The sequence below is a fragment of the Peromyscus leucopus genome, chromosome 7, assembly GCF_004664715.2.
Source record: "Peromyscus leucopus breed LL Stock chromosome 7, UCI_PerLeu_2.1, whole genome shotgun sequence".
NCBI lineage: Eukaryota > Metazoa > Chordata > Mammalia > Rodentia > Cricetidae > Peromyscus > Peromyscus leucopus.
The window spans coordinates 14,409,511-14,433,678 of NC_051069.1; the positions used below are offsets into that span (position 1 = coordinate 14,409,511).

Genomic DNA, 24,168 nt, shown 5'->3' on the forward strand with positions numbered 1-24,168 from the left:
AGGGTTTCCTTAAAAACAAAAAGCTTTATATTAACCTTGCACAATGTACTTTCAACAAATGTGGCCAGGCCCACTGGAGACCTATGTAGTCACACCTATAAGATATGGTTTAAGAGCTTACACAATGTTGGGTTATAGAAGATGTTACTACTTAAAACATTTTGACATGTGAAACTAATTTCATATAGTAAGTCTACTATAATTAATGCTCCTACCAAATGTATCAAGTGTTACTGACATCCTTATTTTACAAATAAGGGAAAGGAAGCATAGAAATTAGGGACTTGCCAATATATAGTTAGTACATAAAGTTGGGATTTAAAAATAGGCAGCCAGGCTCCTAATCCTGTGGTCTTAGCCATAAATTACATTGCTTCTCAAAATAGAGATAAAAGGAATTTGAAGGCCAGGCATCCAGAACCAGGTAGTATCTCAGAAGGAACAAGAGGCTAACACTAAAGTCTTTGAAGGCTGTACCTTTCACTTCAATGGTGGCATTTGCTTTAGGAGCGCTGACAAAGTGATATACACAGTGGTATTCGCCTGAATCCTCAGCTCTTGGCTTATTGATCCTGCAGAGATAAGAAGAAAAATGAAATGAGGTAACTGGGAATGGTCAAAATATAACAGAAGGCAAAGCAAATGGGTAACAAGATGGTACCATACTTTCCAAATCCTGCTCTTCATTGTAACTCACCTCTTCCTCATAAAAGCCTTCCTTTATGTATTCCCAAATATTAATGCCTTATTATCTGCTGGGTACCAGTAATAGAAATGGAATGGGCTTCTGGTCTTTAGCTATAGTTTATTGGGAGAAACAACTACAAAACAAGTAATCAAAAATGGAATGCTTCACTGGGCGGTGGTGGCGTATGCCTTTAATCCCAGCACTCAGGAGGCAGAGGCAGGCGGACCTCTGAGTTTGAGGCCAGGCTGGTCTACAAATTGAGTTCCAGGAAGGCACAAAGCTACACAGAGAAACCCTGTCTCAAAAAACCAAAAAAGAATGCTTCATCAAGCACAATTTATATTGAAATACAGAAGAACCATCAATAAAAATTTGTTCTCCTGGAGGCTATAGACAAAGGGGTGGAGTGTTTCACAAGTCTTTCTGAGCTTCTCTGAAGATCTGATTTAAGTAGCATGCCTTTCAGAAAGTCAACACACAAAGAGGTTCAAGCATAGTTTTCTTTTAAAAAGACAAACAACCGAACCTACCAAGAGAACATTTATCCACTAGGATCCAGCTTTTTTAAAAGAAAAAAAAAAAAGGAAAAAAAAAAGAAAAAACAAAAAAACAAAACATGCTCTTTTCTAGCTCTGCTAGGCACTCTGCAGTATTTTAATATGCCGAACTTGTTTCCACCTCAAAATCTCCATACAATGCTCCTGCACTGCTCTTCCCATCCCCTGGCATACTTTTCTGTCAGGTCTGGGCTCACATCTCACTTCCACCTCATTTAAATGTCCTCCTCCTCCATTACTATCACACAGGTTCTTCCCAGCACTTACCACAAAGCATAATCATGTATTTATGATATTGCTTGATTGATATCCACAACAGAGCAAGTTTTATGTAGAACTGGTACACAGTTCTACGCTTAGCCCTCACCTGAAACTCATACTGTTTAATAGAAAACAATAAACAAGTGAATAAACGAACAAATACAGTCAGAGCAAACAACTGTGTGTGTGGACCCAGACCAAGTTAAGAAATTATTGTAAGAACCATGTGTGTCCAGGATATTAGTTCCCTTCAAGTCTCACAGCTGATGCCAACCTCACACAGAACCAGAGACAGAGACTAACTGCAGCAAACAAAAACAAAAAACTCAGCTACCCCCAGATTAGAGGATAAATGCTACTACAGGACTCGATCCATATTCTTAAAGGATAATCAAACCTCTTCTGCAGAAATTAATGTTTAATAAAAGCTCCTATTTGTAACTACTTACTGGCCCAATGAATTTACCCATCTTATTGTTCATTACAAAAAAAGAAACACAAGTTAAGAAACCACAGATACGAACTGACTCAGCATATTTATGTCGGCACAATATTCTAAAAGGAGCAGTCAAGATGTCTTCTCAACTTGACACAAATAACCCACCTTGAATCTATGCTCTCAAAATACACACAAATCAGCTGTTCTTAAGTATTCTAGGAATGAGCAACAGCCATATCTTCAGGGTTTGGCTGACTCTAAGTTCCACAAAGAATAACTAGGAAAAAAGACTCCCAAGCTCAAGGGTATGCCTTTGTGTTTACAATCTCCCAAAACCATTCCCTTGGACTAACTATTGGGAGGGAAATTGAAGCAAACAGACAATGTTCCCTACAGGGTAGGTAGGCAGAACAGTCTTCTGAAGCTGACTCAATGGCTGACTTCCTGAGTAGCCCAAGAATATCTAAGCTGTTATTCCATAACCCAGAGACTATCAAGTACATTGAAGCAGACAGGGGCAGAGGCAAAGAGACAGTTGATAAAGTCAAGCAGAAACTTTATTTACTTACAGCTGACAGCTCTGTGGGCAAGACAAAGCCCAGGGAAAGATTAGTGGATACCTGTTTCCTCAAAAGAGGTATGGAATAAATACCACCCAAGAGCTCCACCTGGTTAACACTTTCCAAACTATGAAAATTCAGTCAAGACTAAATTCTCAATTAGCATCAGAAGAAACCACAGTGGAGACAGAGCAAGTTGCCACTAAGTGTATGGTACAGGTTGGGAGGAAAATACAAATATAATATTTGACCATAAAGGCAGCCAAGACCTACTACTCTCTGAGCCTTAGTTTCCTCATGTGAAAACAGGATGAGGACCTACAAACTCATGTAGACCAATTAACCAAGGGCCTGAAAATCTAAGTGGTGTGAAATACTGCAGAATGTCTTTGCTGCTAAGTCCACAGGCTTTCCTGGTCTCCCTTCAGCACTATTTCTTGATATTGTGTCATCCTGCCAAGCGGGATTAGCTGATCCTTTTCCAGATCTCTTTGCAAACAAACTTTTCTAAAAGATGGGTTGCCGAGTGTTCTCAGCACTCTAAAAGGAACCAAATCACTGGGGTTCCAGGTAACTAAGACCAGCAATATCCTTTATTCAGAGGGTATTTCTAGGCTATCAACCTCACCCCAGATCACTAAAGACCACTGTATCCACTGGTCCTGATTAGGTTATGGTGATGTTAGTCCTAGAAGACAATTCACTAGGACACTTATTCATAGGAAAGATCCCTTGTCCCAAGAGTCAAGTTTCAAAGCTAACTTTACTTTGCTTCTGACTACTGAAGTAAGTCAAGAAGCCTGTATTCTAACTGTGACTCAACTGTTAACTAATATTAACTCCTTGAGCAAATAATTCCCTGTTGTTCTCAGTTTCTGTTTCTTAATTATCACAGTGAGAGGACCATCTATGGCTCTAAACATGACTGCCCACTAGAGTCATTTAGAAATCTCTAACAGATTCCTGGACCTTGCCTCAGATACACCAGACTAGACCATCTAACAGGGTCAAGGCTGAGTGTAGAGGTACATGCCTTTGATTGCAGAACTCCGAAGTACTAGGAGATAGAGGCAGGAGGACCTCTGTGAGTTGGAGGCCAGCCTGTACATAGAGAATACCAGGACAACCAGGACTACATAAAGAGACCCTGCCTCAAAAATGATAGATTGATAGATAGATAGACAGACAGACAGACAAAATTAGAAGAGTTCAGTTTACTGAAATGAATGAGATCTAAATTTTTTTATAGATTTTTTATAGAATTTTTTTTAAATTTTTTATATAAAACATTCTCAAATTTGTCTTTTCAACATGTACATGTAAAATTTCTAATGAGGCTAAGACACATAAGAAAGGCCTTTAGAGAAGCATGAAAACACACATTACTACAGAGGTAAAGGTCCAGATTAGAAACCAGTTCAACTCACTCTACAAAAAAATTCACAATGTGTGTCTCTGTCTCTACCGCACCACACGCTTTTTTGTTGGGTTTTGTTTTGGGTTTTTTTGTTTGTTTTGAGACAGGGTCTCTCTACATAGTTCTGGCAGTCCTGAAACTCACTATGTAAATAAGGCTGACTCGAAACTCACAAACATCTACATACCTCTGCCTCTCAAGTGCTAGAATCACATCCACCACACCCAATGTATCTCTCTCTCTCTCTCTCTCTCTCTTTTTTTTTCTGAGACAGGGTTTCCGCTGTGTAGTTTTGGTGCCTGTCCTGGATCTCACTCTGTAGACCAGGCTAGCCTCAAACTCACAGAGATCTACCTGGCTCTGCCTCCCGAGTGCTGCTGGGATTAAAGGCAGGCACCACCACTGCCCGGCCATATCTCTTTTTAAAAAACATTTATTTGTTTAGTGTATATACACATACATGCACACACAAGACAACTTGCCAGAGTTGGTTCTTCCTTCCACCATGTGCACTTCAGACTAAACTCAGGTTATCAGGCCTGGTGGCAAGCACCCTTAACGGCTGAGCCATCTCACCAAGCTCCACAATGTTATCTTTTAAGTAGCATTTTCATACTCATAATTACATCACATAAATGTAAATTGCTAATGATTAAGGTTTATGAACAAGTAATCTTATCCATACTCTCTCCCTTGTCCCCAAGAATGTTAGTCCCTCTCACCTGTATTCCATGTTGCTGGCATTCTTACGAGTGGCAGTGAGTTCTACCCCATTCTTTGTCCAGTAGCTGTGCATAAGGGTGTGAGAGCTGGAGGTGAGGTTACACTGTAGGGTAACAGGAAGGAGGCTGTCTCGAATAATGACCTCTTCACTGGTGACAATTCTTGGCTCTGTAATTAGAGTACACAATGACAGAGTGCCATAGCTTTCCATTGTTTGCAGCCCTGGCCTGAGAGTTGGATGGGGTAGGACGGGGAGACTAGAAAAAGAGGGCAGGCAGACAGGACTACATTAGGACTTTCACTTTACCACTTTGGAGGAAGTTAAAAAAGGAAAAACAATGATCATAAGCAAATGACCACTAGCGCAGACAACAGCCTGAAGACCAGTTGGCCTAGACGTGAAAGAATGAGAGTATTACATGTGCTTGCACTGCCAACAATCCACTTACAGTTTTGAATACCACAATTTTATGAATTAAGAACCACCAGCCAATTCAGCATCTATAAGAAAATAGAGCTCTACCTTGCAGTTCTGAATGCAAAGGCAGTGTGTCATTTATGAAACAGACTCCTTATGGAGCCACTGGCCTTGGAACAGCAACATATAATACATGTATGATTGTTCCCACATTGGAATCTGTTTACCTAGAGCAAACCAACCATGGCCTTCATATAGAAAGGGTACTAGATTTAAAAGTAAACTTCCCATTGTAAGTCTCTGGCACTCTTTCAAATTCTGAGGGTAACTTCTTAAAGAACCACTGACTCTTTCTCCAGCCCATATTTATTCCCAAAACAACCTTCTCAGAATTGCACTTTAACACACACTCACTGCAAGACAATACAATTATATTGGAGTGTAATATGTCTTGGCATATGGGCTCCTTGAAACTTAGAACTATAAGCCCTTAGACCTTACCCTTCTCTCCAATGGGCTAGAGAAGTGAAATGACTTGTACAAGGCCCTAATTACTATCAGTGGCAAAAATGTTCCTATAAAATACATCTGACTGAGTTTCCTTATCCTGTCCCCCACTCCCAACACACGTCCTAGTCCCCAAAAACCTTCACCTTAACACAAGGTGAAGATTTTTTCTTTATGGTTCTATTCTGGGCAACTTAAGATAGTACTTTGTCTACAAAAATAACCTACAATTAGATAAATAGAACCCATTAAGCAGAAAATTGATAAATCACATCGAATCATTTCTGGAAGATTTATCTTGAAAAACTCTGAAATTTTCATTTTCATATTATAGTCAGAACTATGTTGCATGTGTGTTTTATCTTTTCCCAGGTTTAATTTTTTTTTTTCCCTACGTTGGATCAAACGTTTTCTTTCAGGTGAAGTCTCAACCAATCATCTTTCCCCATTCACAATAAGTGGTATTTGCCTCCTCTCCACACCCCTTCTCAAACACCCATGGCTCATTTCCCACTTCCCTGTATCTGGCTACTTCTAGTATATATTTCCACAGTAGCTCACCTCGTCATTTTATAAAGAATGGTTCTAAGTCTTGAGGATAGAACTACCTCCCTCTTCTGAAACTGCTTCTTTTTCTAGTTCAGAGGAGGGAAGAGGATGGAGAAGTCACAAGATACTTGGAAAATGTAATGCCTTAATGACTTCCTAACCTATGTAACTTCTGCATTATACTAACTTATATTAGTATCTTGATTAATCTTATGATAAAGTAAATCTTGAAATTGCTTCAATTAACAAACTCATTCTAACTTATTTCCAATTCTGACAACAGGATAATGGTTATCTTCCATTCAGTACTGGTCCTATTCAGTAACACCAAACAGTCTCTATATACAAATAATGGAGGCATAGCAGCCACTAAGACAAAAGCAGATGCATGTAAACACGTTAGCGCAGTGGTGTCCCGTGGTTTCCAGACACACTGGACAGAAGCCAATTCCCTGGGCTTTAGTAAGTCTAGCAGAACAGCTGCAAATCCTGCAATGGAAGGCGCACATACACCATCAGCAGAAAGCATCACAATTCCAAGAAAAATTAAAACCAAGCAAAAACAGAAGAGAAAAGGATAGAACCAGTACTCCACAGAAGAGAAATAAAAAAAGTATCAAAAACAACATTAAACCCAAACACACTTTCAAGTTTTCACTGAATTTTTATTGTCCAATTTCATTTTCTGTCCCACTTGGGAATCATCTCCCAGTTCTTCCTCTCAGATGCACTGAGAAAAGGCGAACTCGGAGAACGAGGCCAAGAGTTTCCAGATGTTTATATACAAGGAGGCAAAGTAAATGCTACTCTTACCTGTGACGATGCAAATGGCCACTGCAGCTCAGGGAGATTAAGAAGGTGAGGAAAGCAATCTGGTAGACTTTCTGCCAAGAAATCTTAGAAGGCAAAAGAAAGTACTTTTTCCCTTAAATGTTAAGGATCCAGAAGAGAGTCAGCTGGGAGCAAGTTGATTAGCTTAAATATGATTCTGTATCAGAGGAGGACTGTAGGTGGGATGACCTGACTCCTATGATTACTGAGTTCCTTGGCTGCAGTACTCCATTTGTATTCTACACCAGGATGAAGGTGAGACATTTAGTTCTGTGGCCCAGTGCTACCCAGTGAAAAGTCCAAGAGAGATGAACATTTAGAATTCAAATATTTTTACCTATCACTGACTCCTATTTAAAGCATCAGGTAGGACCCTTACCCTGGCCACCATGTATATATAAAGAACATATTATGGCAAAGAAAGCCTAAAAACTGGACCCATTTCTCTTCTGGTTTACATTATTTAAAGACCTTTGGGAAAAGTACTGCTGGTATATCATTCTTAGAAGATTCCAACCTCCCTGTGGAGGCAATGTTTCTAGGGAGGCCTAAGATCACAAAACAATTCAATTAAAGTTAAACTTGTGTTAGCCAACCGATGTGGATATCCAGGGAGAGACTAACTAGGCAGGCTGTGGCTCAAGTATATGCAGATACCCATAAGTTAATAAACGTATTTCTAAGTAAACTGGGGAAGTACTATATGTTCTTAGGAACTGATGCATAGGTAACCCCAAAGCCCTATTTTTATACTCCCTAGACATGGTCTTTTTAGCTACAAGTTAAAGTTCTTGGAAGTAAAACTACCAAATGCCCAGTCTATGACTATAAACTTCTACAGACCTTTGTGGCCATTTGGATAATCCTGCTTTCTGTTTAAGGAAAGGAGCAAGGGGGCAGGAGAAGGAGGCATGCAAGGGGGAAAATTGTTTAAAAAAAAAAAAAAAAGAAGAAGAAAGAAAAATTGCTGGGTTAATAGTCCCCATTTTCACAGACAAGTTTTCTTTTCCCCTTCACAGAAGCAGGTTCTCTGATTCAGCAGTGGCAACTGCAACAGCCTCTCCTGTCTCCCTTTCACACCCCTCCCCCAGTTTTAAGTGGATACAAAACAGACACTAATTTGCTATTTTATAAAGATTCAGGGCCCCTCTCCTATTGCTGCATTGCCACCAAATTTCTCGCAAAAAAATATATATATATTTTACTACTTAAACTTCATTCTCTCTAAATCAGTCAGTTCTTCATGCTAAAAATGGCTACAGGTCTCTCACTGAGCCATTCAAGATCATATAACAGTATGAGGCCCCTCTATTAAACTGAGAATGCCCCTCAGTCATAAATAAATCCAATGCAGGGCTAGAACCCTTCCTGGTGAGAGCACTGATTTTGTGGTGGGCTCTGTTTCCTACCATGCAGGTTTCAAAAAAAGAACTGGCCACCCAAACCTAACGTGTACAACAAAGGACTCAAGAGGACTGGGGTTGGAATTTAACAGCTTTCTTTTTTGAAAACAAAGAAAGAGACAGTGTGAATGGTTTCCAAACTATCTTGGGGTTTATCATCCACCAGGATAAGAAACTTAGTGCAAACATCAGAGTCAAGCTGTCTGTGAACAGGGATCAAATGCAATTCCAACTTTAAAGACAGCATAATAGTTTTAAAAACAATATAATTTGCAGCTTCAGACCACTTAGCTCCTGATAGCAAGAGTAAGGGAGAGAATCTCAGGCAGCTACTTTTAAGAAAACAGTCTCAGTAAGAACTGTGCTGTTGCATTGGAGGTCTGCTGTCAGAGAAGCACATGCCACTGCTTTAGAAAAGAAAAAGAGCTGGAGCTATGGAATATCCAAGCTTACATGCCACCCAACAAAACACACACCACCACACTGCCCCATAGCAACATTCCCATCAACAGAACAGGATAACACCAAGTCACAGAGAGGGAAAAGGCTGGGCAGACACAAACTTAAAACCAGAGGTGAAGGCAGCTAGCTATTCAGAAAACTTCCAACAGATAACAGGGGAAATAAAAGTAGTTAGAGTGGGGAGAGAAACAAAAATAGAAGGCACCAGAGAAGCAATCAGCAAAAGGATAGCAGGAAACCTACTACAAAATTAAGGAGGAGGGAAAGAAACAGTTTCAACACTACCCTCATTCGACTGCCTGGCATTTGTGCTTCTAAAAAAATTTTGCTTCCCCAGTTCTCCCTCCCCACCTCTTCCCAGCGCAGCTGACTTTGGACAGCCATGGATTTCCTCAAGTTCTTTGTTCCTGAGGAGAAAGACACAGAGAAGGGTTGGGGGATAAGGAAAGTAGAAAGGACGGCAAATTAAAAAAAAAAAATTGCCACAAATGTTTTCATACACTACAACCAGAAGGGTCGTGGATTTGAAAAAAACGAAGACAAGGGGTGGGGTTAGCGATCATACTGGGGTAGAGGGAACGGAAGCAGAAGGGAAGGGTCATTGGGCCACCTCTAAAGACTACAGTACTACTACTGTAGGGTGCTGGACTCACTCTGAAGGACGCTTATGGTGGCCTGGGCTCGAATCCATGTTATGGAAGGGTTTTGCCTCAAGTCATTCCTCTTGGGGTCGTTGCTGGCCCTGCACTCGTAAGTCCCAGAGTCCTCCAAGGTGAGCCGGGTTATTCTCAGCACACTCACGCCGTTTGACCCGTAGGCGGTGTTTACGGTGACACGGCGCTTCCGAGCACCGTCCCACAGCTGTCTGAAAGACTCTGCCCGGTTGACTTCTGCGTACCACCACTGGATCTCTGGCGTGGGGCTCCCGACCACGTCACAGTACAGCTCAAAGGCGTCCCCCGTGAGCTTAGTTTCTGACATGGGCGACTTGACAAACCCAGCTAGAGGGAGGGGGAGCAGGAATGCAGTGACAGGCCAACCAGAAAAAAAAAAACAAAAGAATCAACAGGTGTTAATAATTTAAAGGAAAGAAAAGAAAAGAAAAAAAGCAAATGAGTTGCAGAGAACAAAAAAGGATTCATTTTTAAACTATAAAGAGACAGTAATAGCAATTCATACAAGCTTTTAGAAGAAGAACCACCCTGGGAAGCTTATGAAGCAAAGGCAGGCCAATTACAAGCTGGGGCAGCCCAGGTGCTGGCCAGGCAGAAGCAAGCCCACTGGAAAGCATTTTAGCAATGGGCCCAGCTGGTAGGAATGAGAAAGCCTTGGGTCTTGGAAAGAGCATCCTTCCAACAGCACAAAACCATTACCTTTCCAAACTCAGGCAAATGATGGAAGATAACAGGAAGTGGCAATGGGTTTTTATGCCAAGTCAGGATCTTTTTTGAATGGGTAAACATTTCATTAGAGATGCATTATCTTTCCTAAGCCTCAACAAGAAGTATTAACTCATCTACTGGTACCTTCTCTTGTTATTCAGAGTCCGAATTTCAGCTGAAGGGCAGCAAAATTCTCAAATGCAGGGTACTATTCTTAGTTTAGTCTTTTCCAATCTCCTAATCTTCCCTGGGCCCATAGCAAACAAACAGCCTAGCTGTCTATGCCAATCTATCTGAATACAGACAGACCCTCAGGAACAGAAAAATAAGGCACAGTCTGTACTTCACACCAAAGTGAGAACTATTGAGCTCAGCCCAGGAGCTGAACCAACACTAATAGCAACCCAATCAATGCCAGTGAAAAGAGGGACAATGCTCTTCATGATCCTATAAATTCTACTAGTAAAATCTCAACAGCCAGTCTTTGAAATAACTGTGGTTCTTGATAGGTTCTCTACAAGGGTATTTGGTTGCTAGCAGTCAATACAAAAAGGATGAGAACTAAACTGTAAGGGTGAAGGTTATGCCTCAACTTGCATTCGAGGCACTGCTCAGAACTAAAGCCCATGCCTACTTATGTCTACCTGCCCATAACTTGTTGTCTATAAGGCAAGGTAGTAGTGGCAGAAAGAGTTGGGTTTTTGTTTGTTTGATTGAATGTTTTAATCATTATCATCACACAGGCTTATTTTAAAACCTGGAGTAGAGCCTATAGTGAGAAAGACACCACAATGCAACCATCCACTCACTCTTTCACTCCCCAAATTTATTCAAATTTCTACCAATTAGGCAACGCCCTAAAGTGTAAGTCAAGAATTTAGAGAAGGACAGTCTGAGTAGCTTGGCTCATGAGCTAAGCATGCTCACCTGCAGTGAACAGATTACCAGGTCAGAATTGCCAATACTAGACTTAAGAACACTCCAGAGGACAGGGAGAACAAAAATGCAAATTTTTCTATAGTCTAGGTGCCAAGGATGTAATTAGTTACCTGAAATTGGAGGTTAGTAAGTAGAAATATTACTGTTTATAGCCACAGCAGTATCTGCCTGTGGAAACAAATCCCATTCTGTAGATCTATAAGGAGGTTGCTGACTGTCGCATTCAAGTGCAGTTCAAGATCTCTAAATTCATTGTGGCCTATCAACTAGCTTTCAGAGTGAATAGTAGAGAAATACAGTATTTAATAGGCTTATACTAAATGTTGTACTTTGAATATGGCTATTTGAAACTTCCCCTTTGGATCTAGAATTTATTCCTTGTAAGAAACTATCTAATACAAGCCCCAATAGGTCAAACAAATGTCAATCTCAGACACAGAAGTTGTTTAATAAACATGGAAAAGAGCCCCCAAAAGTCCTGTATAGAGCTGAGTTTGCTGCTAGATCTAAAGGGTCATGTCTCAGTCAGCTTCATAAACTGTTACCAATGTCAAAAAGTCAACGCCTACAAATAGAAGGGGAGAGGTTCAGGAAGCTGAGTTTTACTATTAGTGTCATCACCAGTGAAAACTACCTTTCAGTAAGTTCTTGAAACACTGTGAAGATTGTTTTAATCATAATCTTGACCACTTAATAGAAATCACATCTTACTCTGACACTGTCCATGAAGGTGGGGTTCTTATATCTCTCAGATGCTGTAATTATGTACTTGACAATATCCTAGAAACTATTAGTGGACTTGCATATTTTCTACTTTCTTCTGAACAGCACAAAGCTATTAAACATAAACCTGTTTACCAATCTGTTGACCAAGCTAATATAAAAAGGATGATCCAAATCAACACAATCCATGAAACTCCAGTGCAACCCCAAATCTCAATATTACACAATTCAAATATATTGAGAAAAGGATGTAAACATGATTCCCATTGCACAAAACAAAGCAAATTACTCAGGCTGGTCCTGCTACCCCAGGCAAGATTTCCTACCAAGAAGGAAAAAAATGATGATCTAATTCAGTTCAAATGCCTACCTGTAGGTCAGGCTTAGACCAGGCTTGGTGGCACACATCCTTGATCTCAACACTCAGAAGGCAGAGGCAGGCAGATCTTTCAGTTCAAGGCCAAACTGGTCTAAAGAACAAGTTCCAGGATAGCCAGGGCTACAAAGAGAAATTCCATCTCAGGAAAAAAAAAAAGTCTCCATCAGTCAAATCAAGCCCAAGTCAAATTTATTACTTGAACTGGTAAATCATAAGATGCAACAAAATAGAAGGCGCTGGAGATATGTTCAGTGGTTAAGAGCACTTACTGCTCTTGCAGAGAACCTGGGTTTGGTTCCTATAACCAAATGGGTCTAGTTCCAGAGACTCCAGGGAATCAGACTCCCTCTTCTGGCTTTATCAGGAACTGCACATTCATACTGTATGTCCACTGGTGTTTTGCCTGCATGTTTGTCTGTACGAGGGTGTTAATAATCCTGGTACTGGAGTTACAGACAGGTGTGAGCTGCCATGTGGGTGCTGGGTATTGAACCCAGTCACCTGGAAGAACAGCCAGTGTTCTCAACTGCTGAGCCATCTCTCCAGCCTTCCTTCCTCCCCCTCTCCCCCACCCCTGTACGTACCTCTTTTAATGCCCCACTGCATCCACTCTGAGCTGCCTATGGATGTGAGACCATCTACTGGAGTGTGGTCCAGCTAACAAAGGATCATACTCTTAAAACAAATAAACAAAAAACCAAGGAGTTTTCTGTCCTCCAGAAGCCATTAACTTTCAATAACTCCTTGGTCAGGGATGGAGGATCATGAGGGCCTCCCTGATCTAAGGAAACATTTTCTAACTATGTGTTAGATTTCAGGCACTCTGTCTACATTATTCCCAATACTGCCTTTTGTTTGTTTGTTTTTTGGAGACAGAGTTTCTCTGTATAGCCCTAGGTGTCCTGGTACTCACTCTGTAGACTGCTGGCCTCAAACTAAAAGATCCGCCTGCCTCTGACTCCTGAGTGCTGGTATTCAAGTCATGCACTACCACACCAGCTCTCCTACTTTATAAAACAGTTATTGTTGAAACCCTTAAAGATAGAACTATGGTCCAAAAATGTTAAGCATTACAAGCTGGGGATGTAGCTCAGTGTTAAGAGTGCTTGCCTAATAAACACAAGCTCTTGCTTGGGTCTGAATCTCTTGCACTGCAAGAGCGGGGAAAGGATATTTTGCCCATTATCATGAGAGTCTAGCACAGAACCCAGATATGTCCAAAGCCAAAGCATGATCTCCTAACACTGTCCACAACTGCAGTCAATGTGTCTTACAAAGCTAGACAAGTGTCTGTAATCATTAAAAGTAAATTAATGAAATACTTTATCATTTAATTTAGTAATTAATTGGTTAATTCTTGGACACAAACTACCATATATCCTCCACTTAACCAAGATCACTTTAGTGGCTAAGCCTGAGTTTACCTGGACTAAAGTGTCTTTAATTCTTACTCTGAGGCTCTTTCCCACAAACTATACTGTCTCTACAGAAACTATGAGATTCCTTAATAGCTGAACACTTATCAAAAAAAGCCATGTAAATATTTCCCCTCCAAAGAGAGGAAAAGAAAGAAGAACTTCTCTATACAGCACCAGGAAATAAGTCACAATTAGCAAGGGAAGGTTATTAGCAATCATCCACCTCATTATCTACCCAAAATTAGCTCCAAATTCAGAAGAACCAGCTTTCAGAAGCAGCTCAGAACCTGACTCACTGCCCTGCCTTTCATCACCAAGGGCTTTCAAACAAACTGTGCCCTCTACGTGAAAGTACACAACTGCCTGAAGTTAGGGACCACCAGAAGCACTTATTTGAACAATGATACAGGACTTTTGGGGATGGAGGGAGGGAATAGAAGCTGGTGTTAAAAAGGGGTGAAAATGGAGGCAGCAAAACCCAGAAAAGTGTAATGAAACTCTGCATAGCTGAGATTGGGGAATGGGAAGCGGAGATGACAGCTGGGGCTAGCAGCAGGGAAAAAAAGGAGCTCTCGGCTCAGGAAAACCTGGGTGTGTAAATATAAACAGAGTGCAAATAGAGAGAGAACACAGAAGAGCCAAGTTGAACCCAATCTCAAGAAAACTATCTCCACATATACCTTAAAAAAAAGAAAGGAATTTTTACCATCCAATTCTTACTTGCCTTCGAGGCAACCACAGTAACAAGTGACATTAACTGCTCTCCCTCAGCTGACTGCTGCCAAGGCCAGGCCTTTAAATCTTGCCTACACTTGCCACTTTCTTTATAAAGAAAAGGAAGGAAGAAAGGAAGGAAGGAAGGAAGGAGGGAAGGAGGAAGGAGGAAGGAAGGGAGGGAGGGAGGGAGGGAGGGAGGGAGGGGGGAGGGAGGGGGAGGGGAGGAGAGGAAAAGGGGAAAAGGGAAAGGGAAAAGAGAAAAGGGAAAGGGAAAGGGAAAGAAAGGAAATAGCTGTTCCCTTCAAGCCTCTCTACCAAAGATTCCTGTGGGTGGCTCATGCTGTCTCTCCTTCATATCTCAAAATAAAAAGAAATGATGGCAAAAGATTCAAGAAATTGTGTCTGTTCTTTCTCTCTCACACACATACACAAATTCAAATCACCTACCTCAAAAATACTGAGCAAGACCTACTGGTAGCTCAGTGTGATTACAGGGAGTGAGAATCTGCATGAAATTGCTATAAAAATGTCATAGACTTGAGCCTATACAGCTTGCCTATCTTTACTGTTAATTAAGCAGACCATGTATCACCATCATTTAACACTAAACTGGTCAAAAGTCCATAGGCACTCATTCCATGTATACCAACCAAGAGTAAAGCAGTCCTGAAGATCTTAAAGTAGTAGAAATTGGGCAATCTCATTCTCTGCAGCAGAAGATGTTGAGGAAGGGGGAAGCGCTGGTAAACTCTTGGATTATAATGATCACTAGCACTAGGTAGAGATAGCAGCCATCACAAAACATTTTCCAAATTCAAGCCTGAGCCTTTCAATCAAGCAAACATGTCAAAGTGTGGGTATTAGAAACATTATAAACCAAAGCCCACCTTTGGTTATAAAATTATACCATCCAAAATAGCAATAGGATTTTGGTTAGCCTAAATTAACTAGCTTTTCTGCTTTGGAAAAACAGGGAAATCTAGCTGATGCCAAAAAATAAAAAGTCTGCATAGTTTAGTGATTAAATTTAACAAACAGTAAAATCAGAATGCCTGGGTTCACATAAGGTCCTGTTACTAACTGTCTAACCTTAGGCAAGTAGCCTAACCTCTCTGAGCTTCATCTGCTTAATCTGTAAAAAGGAGCTAATAATAGCAATTTCCTTAGAGGGTTATTGTGAGGATTAAAGAAAACAACACAGCTTACAACAGCACATGGCACTACTAAGCACTCAATAATGTTACCTATTATTGTGTGTCTCCAAAGAAATAAATGCTGAACAGACCACATACAGCAACACATACAACAAATTTAACTTAGACTACAACTTTTAAAAAAATTAACTGTAACTTTTCAAATAAAATGAGGACCACTATGGCAATGTTAACAGGACAATGTAAAGTAAGGGAATTCTTCAATCCTTCTTATTCTTAGAGCAAACTAGACTTGATAAGAGTGGTAACAACAGATACACAAATGTTGACACAAGTAACTGGCAGTTACTAAAAGCTGTAAGCCACTGTGTCTGAAAGATTATGAATCCAATAAGAGTAGATTTAGGGGGCTGGAGAGATGGCTCAACGGTTGGCGGCACTGACTGCCTTCTAGAGGACCTGGGTTTAATTCCCAGCATCCACATGGCAGCTCACAACTGTCTAACTCCAGTTCCAGGGCATCCAATACCCTCAACACTTTTATAATATTCTTTATATTATTAATATTAATATTCTTAAATTTAAAATATTTAAGAATAGATTTAGCACAACATTCTAGTCCAGTCCAAACTACAAAAAATAAAACCCTGTCTCAAAAACACAGATAAAAGCCGGGTGGTAGTGGCACACGTCTTTAATCCCAGCACTCTGGGAGGCAGAGCCAGGCGGATCTCTGTGAGTTCAAGGCCAGCCTGGTCTACAAAGTGAGTTCCAGGAAAGGCGCAAAACTACACAGAGAAACTCTGTCTTAAAAAAAACAAAAAAAAAACAAAAAACCCACACAGATAACAACAAACAAAAAAGGAGACAGTATATATTCTCCTTATGAAAGTAGATATTCTCCTTAAAGAAAGAGCAGGCCTATTTTTAGAAACAGACCCCCACCCCCACTCTCTGTGAAAAAGAGAGAGAAAGAGCTGTGCGCTCACTCTCTCCCTCTCTCTCCAGTGTGCACATGCAAGAGCATGCATGTGCTGAAGGCCATGTGCCATGTGTAGGTCCACAGGACAGGTTGTATTAGTTCTGTCCTATGATGCAGGTCCCAGGTATCAAACTCAGGTAATCAGACCTGGAAGCAAGTATCTTTACCTACTCACCAACTCAGAACAAGGCCTATTAATTACAAGTTTGGCTTAACAATTGAGATACAGGAAAACACTGAATATTGGTTAGGCCAAACTGTAAATTCACAAAAACTTGAGATAAAATCAGATTTGATTTATTTAGATCAAATTAGTTTAACTTCAGTGTGAAAAATGTAACACTCTAAGTTAGTGTCTCCACCACTTAAATTCTCTTCACTTACAACAGTTTCTTCAAAAGGAATGATGCTATGAAGATCATGTAACATGTGTGGAACAGTTCTGTGAAACTGTCAAGACATTCCACATCTTAAATAACTCCAGGAAAGACCCAAAGGGGAAAAAAAGCACTAGAGAAAGTGATCTTCAACAAGCATTCTTATTTCAGTTTTGCTATCAATTCCCACTGACAGAGCAAACAAACAATAATCTTCTGCGCTCTGTGGGCTTAAAAAAGTCATTGACAAACCAGGCATGGTGCAGGCCTTTTATTCAGCACTGAGGAGACAAAGGCAAGAAGATCTAGACATCTGAGGCCAGCCTAGTCCACATGAGTTCCAGGCCAATCAGGGTAAGACAGTAAGACCCTTTGTCCAAAAAAAAAAAAAAAAAAGTCACTAACAAAAAGTTAGAAGTATAACTAAAAGGCCACAGGCTTCTCTTATCTCAGAAAAATATAAGCACAGGACTTCTGTAGTGTTGCAGACCCAAGGCTTAATACCCTGAGTCTACACTGTACAACTGTTAGATAAATGGACATCTAAGAGTCTCTCTATGAAGCCAACAGCTCACCTTATAGGGAAATGGATGGGAGTCTTCCATTTCTTCAATCTCAAATTTCTCATCTGGAAAAATGGGAACAATAATTCCTATCTTAACCGTGATGGTAAAGTGAAGTTCACATGAACCATGTATATAAAATACCTGTAACCTGGGAAGCTACAAATATATTATAAAATGGCATATTATATAAACATTCTACTCTATAATTTAAAGAATAGTCCAAACCAGTCCTAGGTGCTCTGTGGAGGTAATCTTTAAAAAGAAGTCGAAAGAATGTAGTCTAGACTCAGGAGACTCACTCATTGAGAATGGGGGAAACTTATCTAGACTATCTGACTGTGTTGTATGGAGGATCCTCACTATGTATCCCTGGCTGGCCTAGAGCCTTGCTTTATACACCAGGTTGGACTCAAACTCACTCAGAGGTCCACCTGCCTATTGAATGCTGAAATAAAGGCATGCACCAACATGTCCAGCTCTGAATGTTTGTAACCTTTACTCATTGTGTATTTGAGAGTGTAAACACCATGACACATATATGCCAAAGAACAACTTTCAGTTAGTTCTCTCTCTGGGGATCAAACTTAGGTGATCAGGCTTGTGTGGCAAGCATACTTGCTGGGCCATCCCAGTGGCCTATTTCACTTTTTATTTTTCAGTTTTCCAAAAGAGCATTGAAAACTACCACTACAAAGAATTCCAACATGTTTCAAACCGAAACTGACCAACCTTAAACGAAGTAAGATTGTGAGTAAAAAATAAAAACTTATAATCAATTCTGGCTTGTGGGGCTGGAGAGATAGCTCAGTGGTTAAGTGCACTGAGAGAGAACTTAGCACTGAAGAGCTTAACACTTCCAGAGAGCTCTGTTTCAGTTTTCCAGTGCCCATATGGACGTTTACAATTGTCTGTAACTCCAGTTCCAAAAAACCCAATGCCCTCTTCTGGCCTCCATGGACACTAGGCACTAATGTGGTACAGATAACTATGAAGGCAAAATACCAATATTCATAAAATGTCTTAAATTATAGACCTTGACACCAAATCTAAGGAACAGACTGAAATGGTTTGGGTTTCTTTTTTTTTTTTTTTCTTTTTTTCCTAAGACAGGGCCTCTCTATATAGTTCTGGCTGTCCTGAACTCACTAGGTAGATCAGGCTGGCCTTGAATTCATGGAAATCAGCCTGCCCTGGAATCCCAAGTACAGGGATTAAAGGTGTGTGCTTTACACCTAGCTGAACTGGAAGATTTTAATAACAAAGAAAAGAATCAGAAGCTTGGAGGGACCTCTTACATTTTTCTAATAACTGCCATTCCAATGGCTACCTCAATATCTAATAGCCTTGGTGTGGGCTCTAAGAGACTGAATGTTCTCCTTAAGTTACCAAAACAGCAAAGACACTTAGTCTAGGCTTTTAAAATGTTCAAGTAAACAGTTTCATACGCCTTGAGACAAAAACATTTTTTCTTTAACCCAGAAAGCAAAGACAATGAGATCAAAGGAAGGGAGACCAAATATAAATCAGGTCCTATTTGACTTTGATCTTGGCCTTTTAAAACTAGTAACATGTCCAGGTGGGAAAATGAAGCAGCCACAAGCAGTTGTCAGCAAGTTTTCCTTGGAAACTTTAAATGTTCCACTTTCTTGGAAGATTTTGTTTTGTTTTATGTAGCCTAGGCTGGCCTTGACCTCACCATCCTATTGCCTCAGCCTTCTGAGGGGTGGGATTATAGGTGTGGGCCACCTGGCAGAAAAGTGATTCATTTTTTAATTCCACAAATAACTCTCAAGCAGCTGGTACACTTGAGCCCAGAAGAGCTTATTTGTGATCAGTTTATAAGCCAAAGAATGTTCATAATGAAAGGTTTGGCTCAAAAAGTCAACCCTCACATATTTATGCAAATGCTTTATTTTAAAAGTTTTTTTTAATCCCCCAAAGACCAACAAATATAGCTATGAACCAAAATGATGCTCTTTGAGAATAGAAGCAATTTAAAAACAAAAGGATTGTAGATGAAGAGCATTTTAGAAATAAATTTCAGCTAGCCCCGTAGCTAGGTTTTATTAAAAGCAAAATGCGAATGATATGCTATAAAGGTTGAATATACCAATTTGACAATTTTTTGCATGACTAACATTAAGTCATGCTTCTGATTCTTCTAGGATCATCAATGTACATCCTTGTAAGATTCACTTTTAGCAAAGAATTCTGCTAAGTCAGTTTAACAAAAAAAAAATTTACCTATCTTCAGTATCTGCCAACCCTAGGTACATGATCAGGCATCCTCTACCAGGCCTCAGGTGAGGTCTGATTACTCTGGCCTGTCTTCAGAATTCTGTTAGAAACCAGGCAAGGTGGCACAACTTAATCAGCACTTGCAGACAGAGGCAGGTGGATCTCTTTGAGTTTAAGACAGGATGGCCAGGGCTACATAGTGAGAACCTGTCTCCAAAAAAGGAATCCTGTTAGGTTGGTTTCTTCAGAATCCTCCACTGACACTGACACACACACACACACACACACACACACACACACACACACACACACACACACACACACACACCCCGCCATCATTCTCCATAGCTATAAATTTCAGCTTGCTGTGCTGTATTCAGGGTAGAACCTAACCCTCCACTGAAGGAGTCCCTATATTTACTGTCTAAACAAAGTCTTCTTTATCAGGCTTTAACAAACAGCACCAAATAATTTGTCCATAAGTTAAATAAACAATTATCAGAAACTATGAGAAATTAAAAACAAAAGCTCATCTCCACTACTTTTATTGTGAAGCATAACTTTCTATAGTGTTAACTTCTGATAACAAGTTCACCGTCTCTGACAACTACTTACGATTCAGTATTAAATGTTAAAGATAACAGTTTATAATGGGCCTGATGGTTCATAATGAAATAATAATTCTACAATTCTGATGACTTAGGTAGGACTGTTCTGAGGCCAGGTGGAGATAGAGAGACAAACAAACAAAACAAAAAATCCAATAAACACCACACAATTCATCTCATTTTTCCATCATGACACATCCCATGAGCATAACACCAGTTGTTCAAGCTGATCATAATATAATCTAGAAAATATTTAGGTTAAGAGCACCGACTGCTCTTCCAAAGGTCCTGAGTTCAATTCCCAGCACCCACATGGTGGCTCACAACCATCTGTAATGAGATCTGGCGCCCTCTTCTGTATACATAATAAATAAATAAATAAATCTTAAAAAAAAAAATTTAGTTCAAAGAGGTAGTAAATGCCCTTGCATGTGTGTTGGGAGAGTGGTCTGTTTGTTTGCTTGCTTTTTTTTTTTTTTTTTTTTTTTTGAGGTTCTCTGTGTAGCCTTGGCTGTCCTGGAACTTACTTTGTAGACCAGGATGGCCATGAACTCACTGAGATCCACTTGTCTCTACCTCCCTGGAATGCTGGGATTTAAAGGCCTTTGTCACCACTGACAGGCTTTCTCTGTTTTGAAAACATTCAGCAGTCAACTACATTGCACAGTGGGGAATTTCTTATTCACATTTTAGGCTGTTAAGTGATATTAGCTCTCTTTTCAGCTATTGAATTATTTCCAAAGCAGGAATCTTATTATATATCAAGGGCAAAATTTTCCTTAGATTATAAGACCAGAGGACAGTGATTCTTGGACTTTTTCATGTATTAAAATCATTTAGAGAGCTTACTAAAACAGACTACTGACTCCAACTCGAGTTTCTGACTTTGTCAATCTGAAGTGAGGCCTGAGCATGTGTCCAAATTCTGATGCTAATACATCTGGTCCAGGGATCACACTTTGACATCTAATGTCTAAGATACTCTGAAACTGCTACAAATCCAAATAGAAAGTAAAAAAATAAGAGCCACACAGTTATTTTTAAAACCATGTAAATATTCTTCCAACAGGTAAATTTATGTCCCAAGGCCAAAAAAAAACAACAAAAAAATACTACACTCCAAAGCCATGACTTTTGCTTTGTATTTGTACAGTTTTGTTTGTTTGGTTTTGATACAGAGTCTGATGCACCTCAGATGGTCCTCAAACTCCCTATGTAGCCAACACTGACCTTGAATTCTTAATCTTCCTCCTTCAGCCTCCTGAGTGTTAGGTTTAAAAACAAGTGCTACCTGGGCTGGAGAGATGGCTCAGAGGTTAAGAGCACTAACTGCTCTTCCAGAGGTCCTGAGTTCAATTCCCAGCAACCACATGGTGGCTCACAATCATCTGTAATGAGATCTGGTGCCCTCTTCTGGCCTGCAGGCATACATGATATATACATAATAAATAAATCTTTAAAAAAAAAAACAAGTGCTACCATCCCTGGTTTGTCTTGTCTTTTTCAATTTATTAGTCTATAAACTGGGAACATACCTGCAATATAATTGTTTGCTGAGGACCTATTTTCCAAGTACTGTGTATAGGAACAGATAAACTTTGTTCCTTAAAATCTGATAGAGCATTAAATGGGAAAAAAAACTCAAAAGTATTTCCACTAAAAACAAGAACAAGGTATAGATGTCTACTTTCTCCACCTTTTTTTTTAAATGCCAAATGCCGTTTATTGAAGGAGAGAAGAGGTCTTAAATACAGGCTTACAGCACAATGGGAGAACCCCGGAGGGCAGAAGTTCGCTACCAATGTTTTACAATCTTGCATCTAAGATGTTAACGCCCAATATGCAGGATACACAGACAAGGAATTTCCCTTAAGCATTCAGGAGGGTGGAACCCGGCAGGGAATTAGCATTGGGATGATATCAAGGTCAAAGTCCACGCCAGTGGATGCCCACACGCTCCAGAAGAGAATTTGACATTGCTGCTGCCATTGTTGCTGTTATGGCAGTGGCAGCCACCACTGCTACTGTTTCTGGGACTACCATTTCATAATTGCTTACTATAGATACCACAGTGGAGACCCTGGCAGCAAAAGTAGCTACCACAGTTAGTTAATCTTTCATTCTACTGGGCATGATAAATTTAATTCAATAGTTATATACATTTCAACTGGCTTTGAAAATTATAAATTTATAAACTCAAGTTCCATTTGCTTTTGGGATACCATCTTACAAGAACTCCAATTTGCAGTAAGGCTCGTTAAGGAAGGGAATGGCTCAGTTGCCTTTAGCCTACTGGCTATGGGTGGGTTAGGACTTCTATTGGTCTTTTCTGTGTCCAACACACAGATTGCAAGCCCAGCGCCACTTTGAGATCTTTGGCAGCAGTTAACTCTGCAGCTCACACATGATTGAGCCTGTATGATAATGAGTTTCAGAGATGGGTAATTCCTGGGGGCGCTCACCAACCTAAGACAGAGCGCCTGTGTGGCCTGGGCAGGCGTCTCCATGATGGGTAAGGTGACCTGCTGACATCCTACGCAACCTAAGTCGGAAGCTCATTTTTTAGTAAAAGGGGGGACCTGTAGGGCTCTGACCCCCGTTTTGGGTAACTATTGCCTTGCTTACTTTCTCCACTCTTAGTCAATAAAGCACTGGAAGTCTAAACTAGAGCAATAAGACAAGAGAAGTAAATAATAGGGATACAGACAAGAAAGGGAGAAGTCAGAGCATCTCTATTTGCAGATGGTATTACAGATTCCATACATATGAGATCCTAAAGACTCAAAACTCTTAAAAATGTTAACACTCTCGACAACATAGCAGGAAACAAAATTAACACACAAAAATCAATAGCTGAATATTTACCAGTGACAAACTGGAAAAGAAATCAGGGAAACAATTCCATTCACAATAGCCTCAAAAACAAAAATGACAACTGTAGAATAAACCTAAGCAAAAATATGAAATACTCTATAATGAAAACTTTAAAACACTGAAAAAAGAAATTGAAGAAAACACTAGAAGATAAAGACCTCTCATGCTCACAAATTGTGAAAATTAATACTGTGAAATCTTACCAAAAGTAATCTACAGATTCAATACAATCCTAATCAAATTTCTAGTGACATTAACCACAATGGGGGGGGGGATCTGTCTTTTAAAATTCATATGAAAATACAAGAAACCCAGAATAGCCAAAGCAATCCTGAACAAAAAGAATACTGTTGGAGGATTCACTATACCTGATTTCAAGTTTTACTACAGAGACATATCATGGTACTGGCACAAACACATGGATCAATGGAATATAATAAGAACCTAGACATTAACTAGGCAGTGGTGGTACATTCCTTTAATCACAACACTTGAGAAGCAGAGACAGGTGGATCTCTGTGAGTTTCAGGATAGCCAGAGCTACACAGATAAACCTTGTCTCAAAAAAAAAAAAAAAAAAAAAAAAAAAAAAAAAAAAAAAAAAAAAAAAAAAAAAAAAAAAAACAAACCTAGATATAAGGCCACACAGCTACAGCCACCTGATTTTTGACAAAGATGCCAGGAAAACTGAGTATCTACATGTAGATGAATGAAATTAAATCCTTAACTCTCATCTTGCACAAAGTCAATTCCAAAGGGATCAAGGACCTCAGAAACTCTGACAATGCTAGAGAAGGAAAGTAGGGAGTGCACTTCAAGATACACACAGGTAAGGACTCTGGGAATAGGAAATAAGGCCAGTAATCAACAATTAGAATACCATGAAATTTAAATGCTTTTGTACTGCAAAGGCAAATATCAATCAAGTAAAGAGACAGCCTACAGAATGAGAGAAAAATCTTCACTAGCTATTTATCAAACAGAGGATTAGTATCT

General features: G+C 39.9%; 1 protein-coding gene across 7 annotated transcripts in view; it reads right to left on the reverse strand.

Moving 5' to 3' along the window:
• Positions 1-24,168, reverse strand: part of Nptn (neuroplastin) — a 75,648-nt gene that overhangs the window by 25,568 nt on the left and 25,912 nt on the right. For 5 of the 7 annotated variants that reach the window (XR_005091941.1, XM_028892492.2, XM_028892490.2 and 2 more), the window contains exons 2-4: positions 9,469-9,816; positions 4,645-4,813; positions 478-572 (exon numbers count right to left, since the gene is read on the reverse strand). Coding sequence is in view for 6 of the 7 variants with exons in the window: in XM_028892492.2 (XP_028748325.1) it covers positions 478-572; positions 4,645-4,813; positions 9,469-9,816 (612 nt within the window). In the remaining variant the exon portion in view is untranslated. The remainder of the gene's footprint in view (positions 1-477; positions 573-4,644; positions 4,814-9,468; positions 9,817-24,168) is intronic. The other 2 variants (XM_028892494.2, XM_028892493.2) reach the window with 1 other exon arrangement.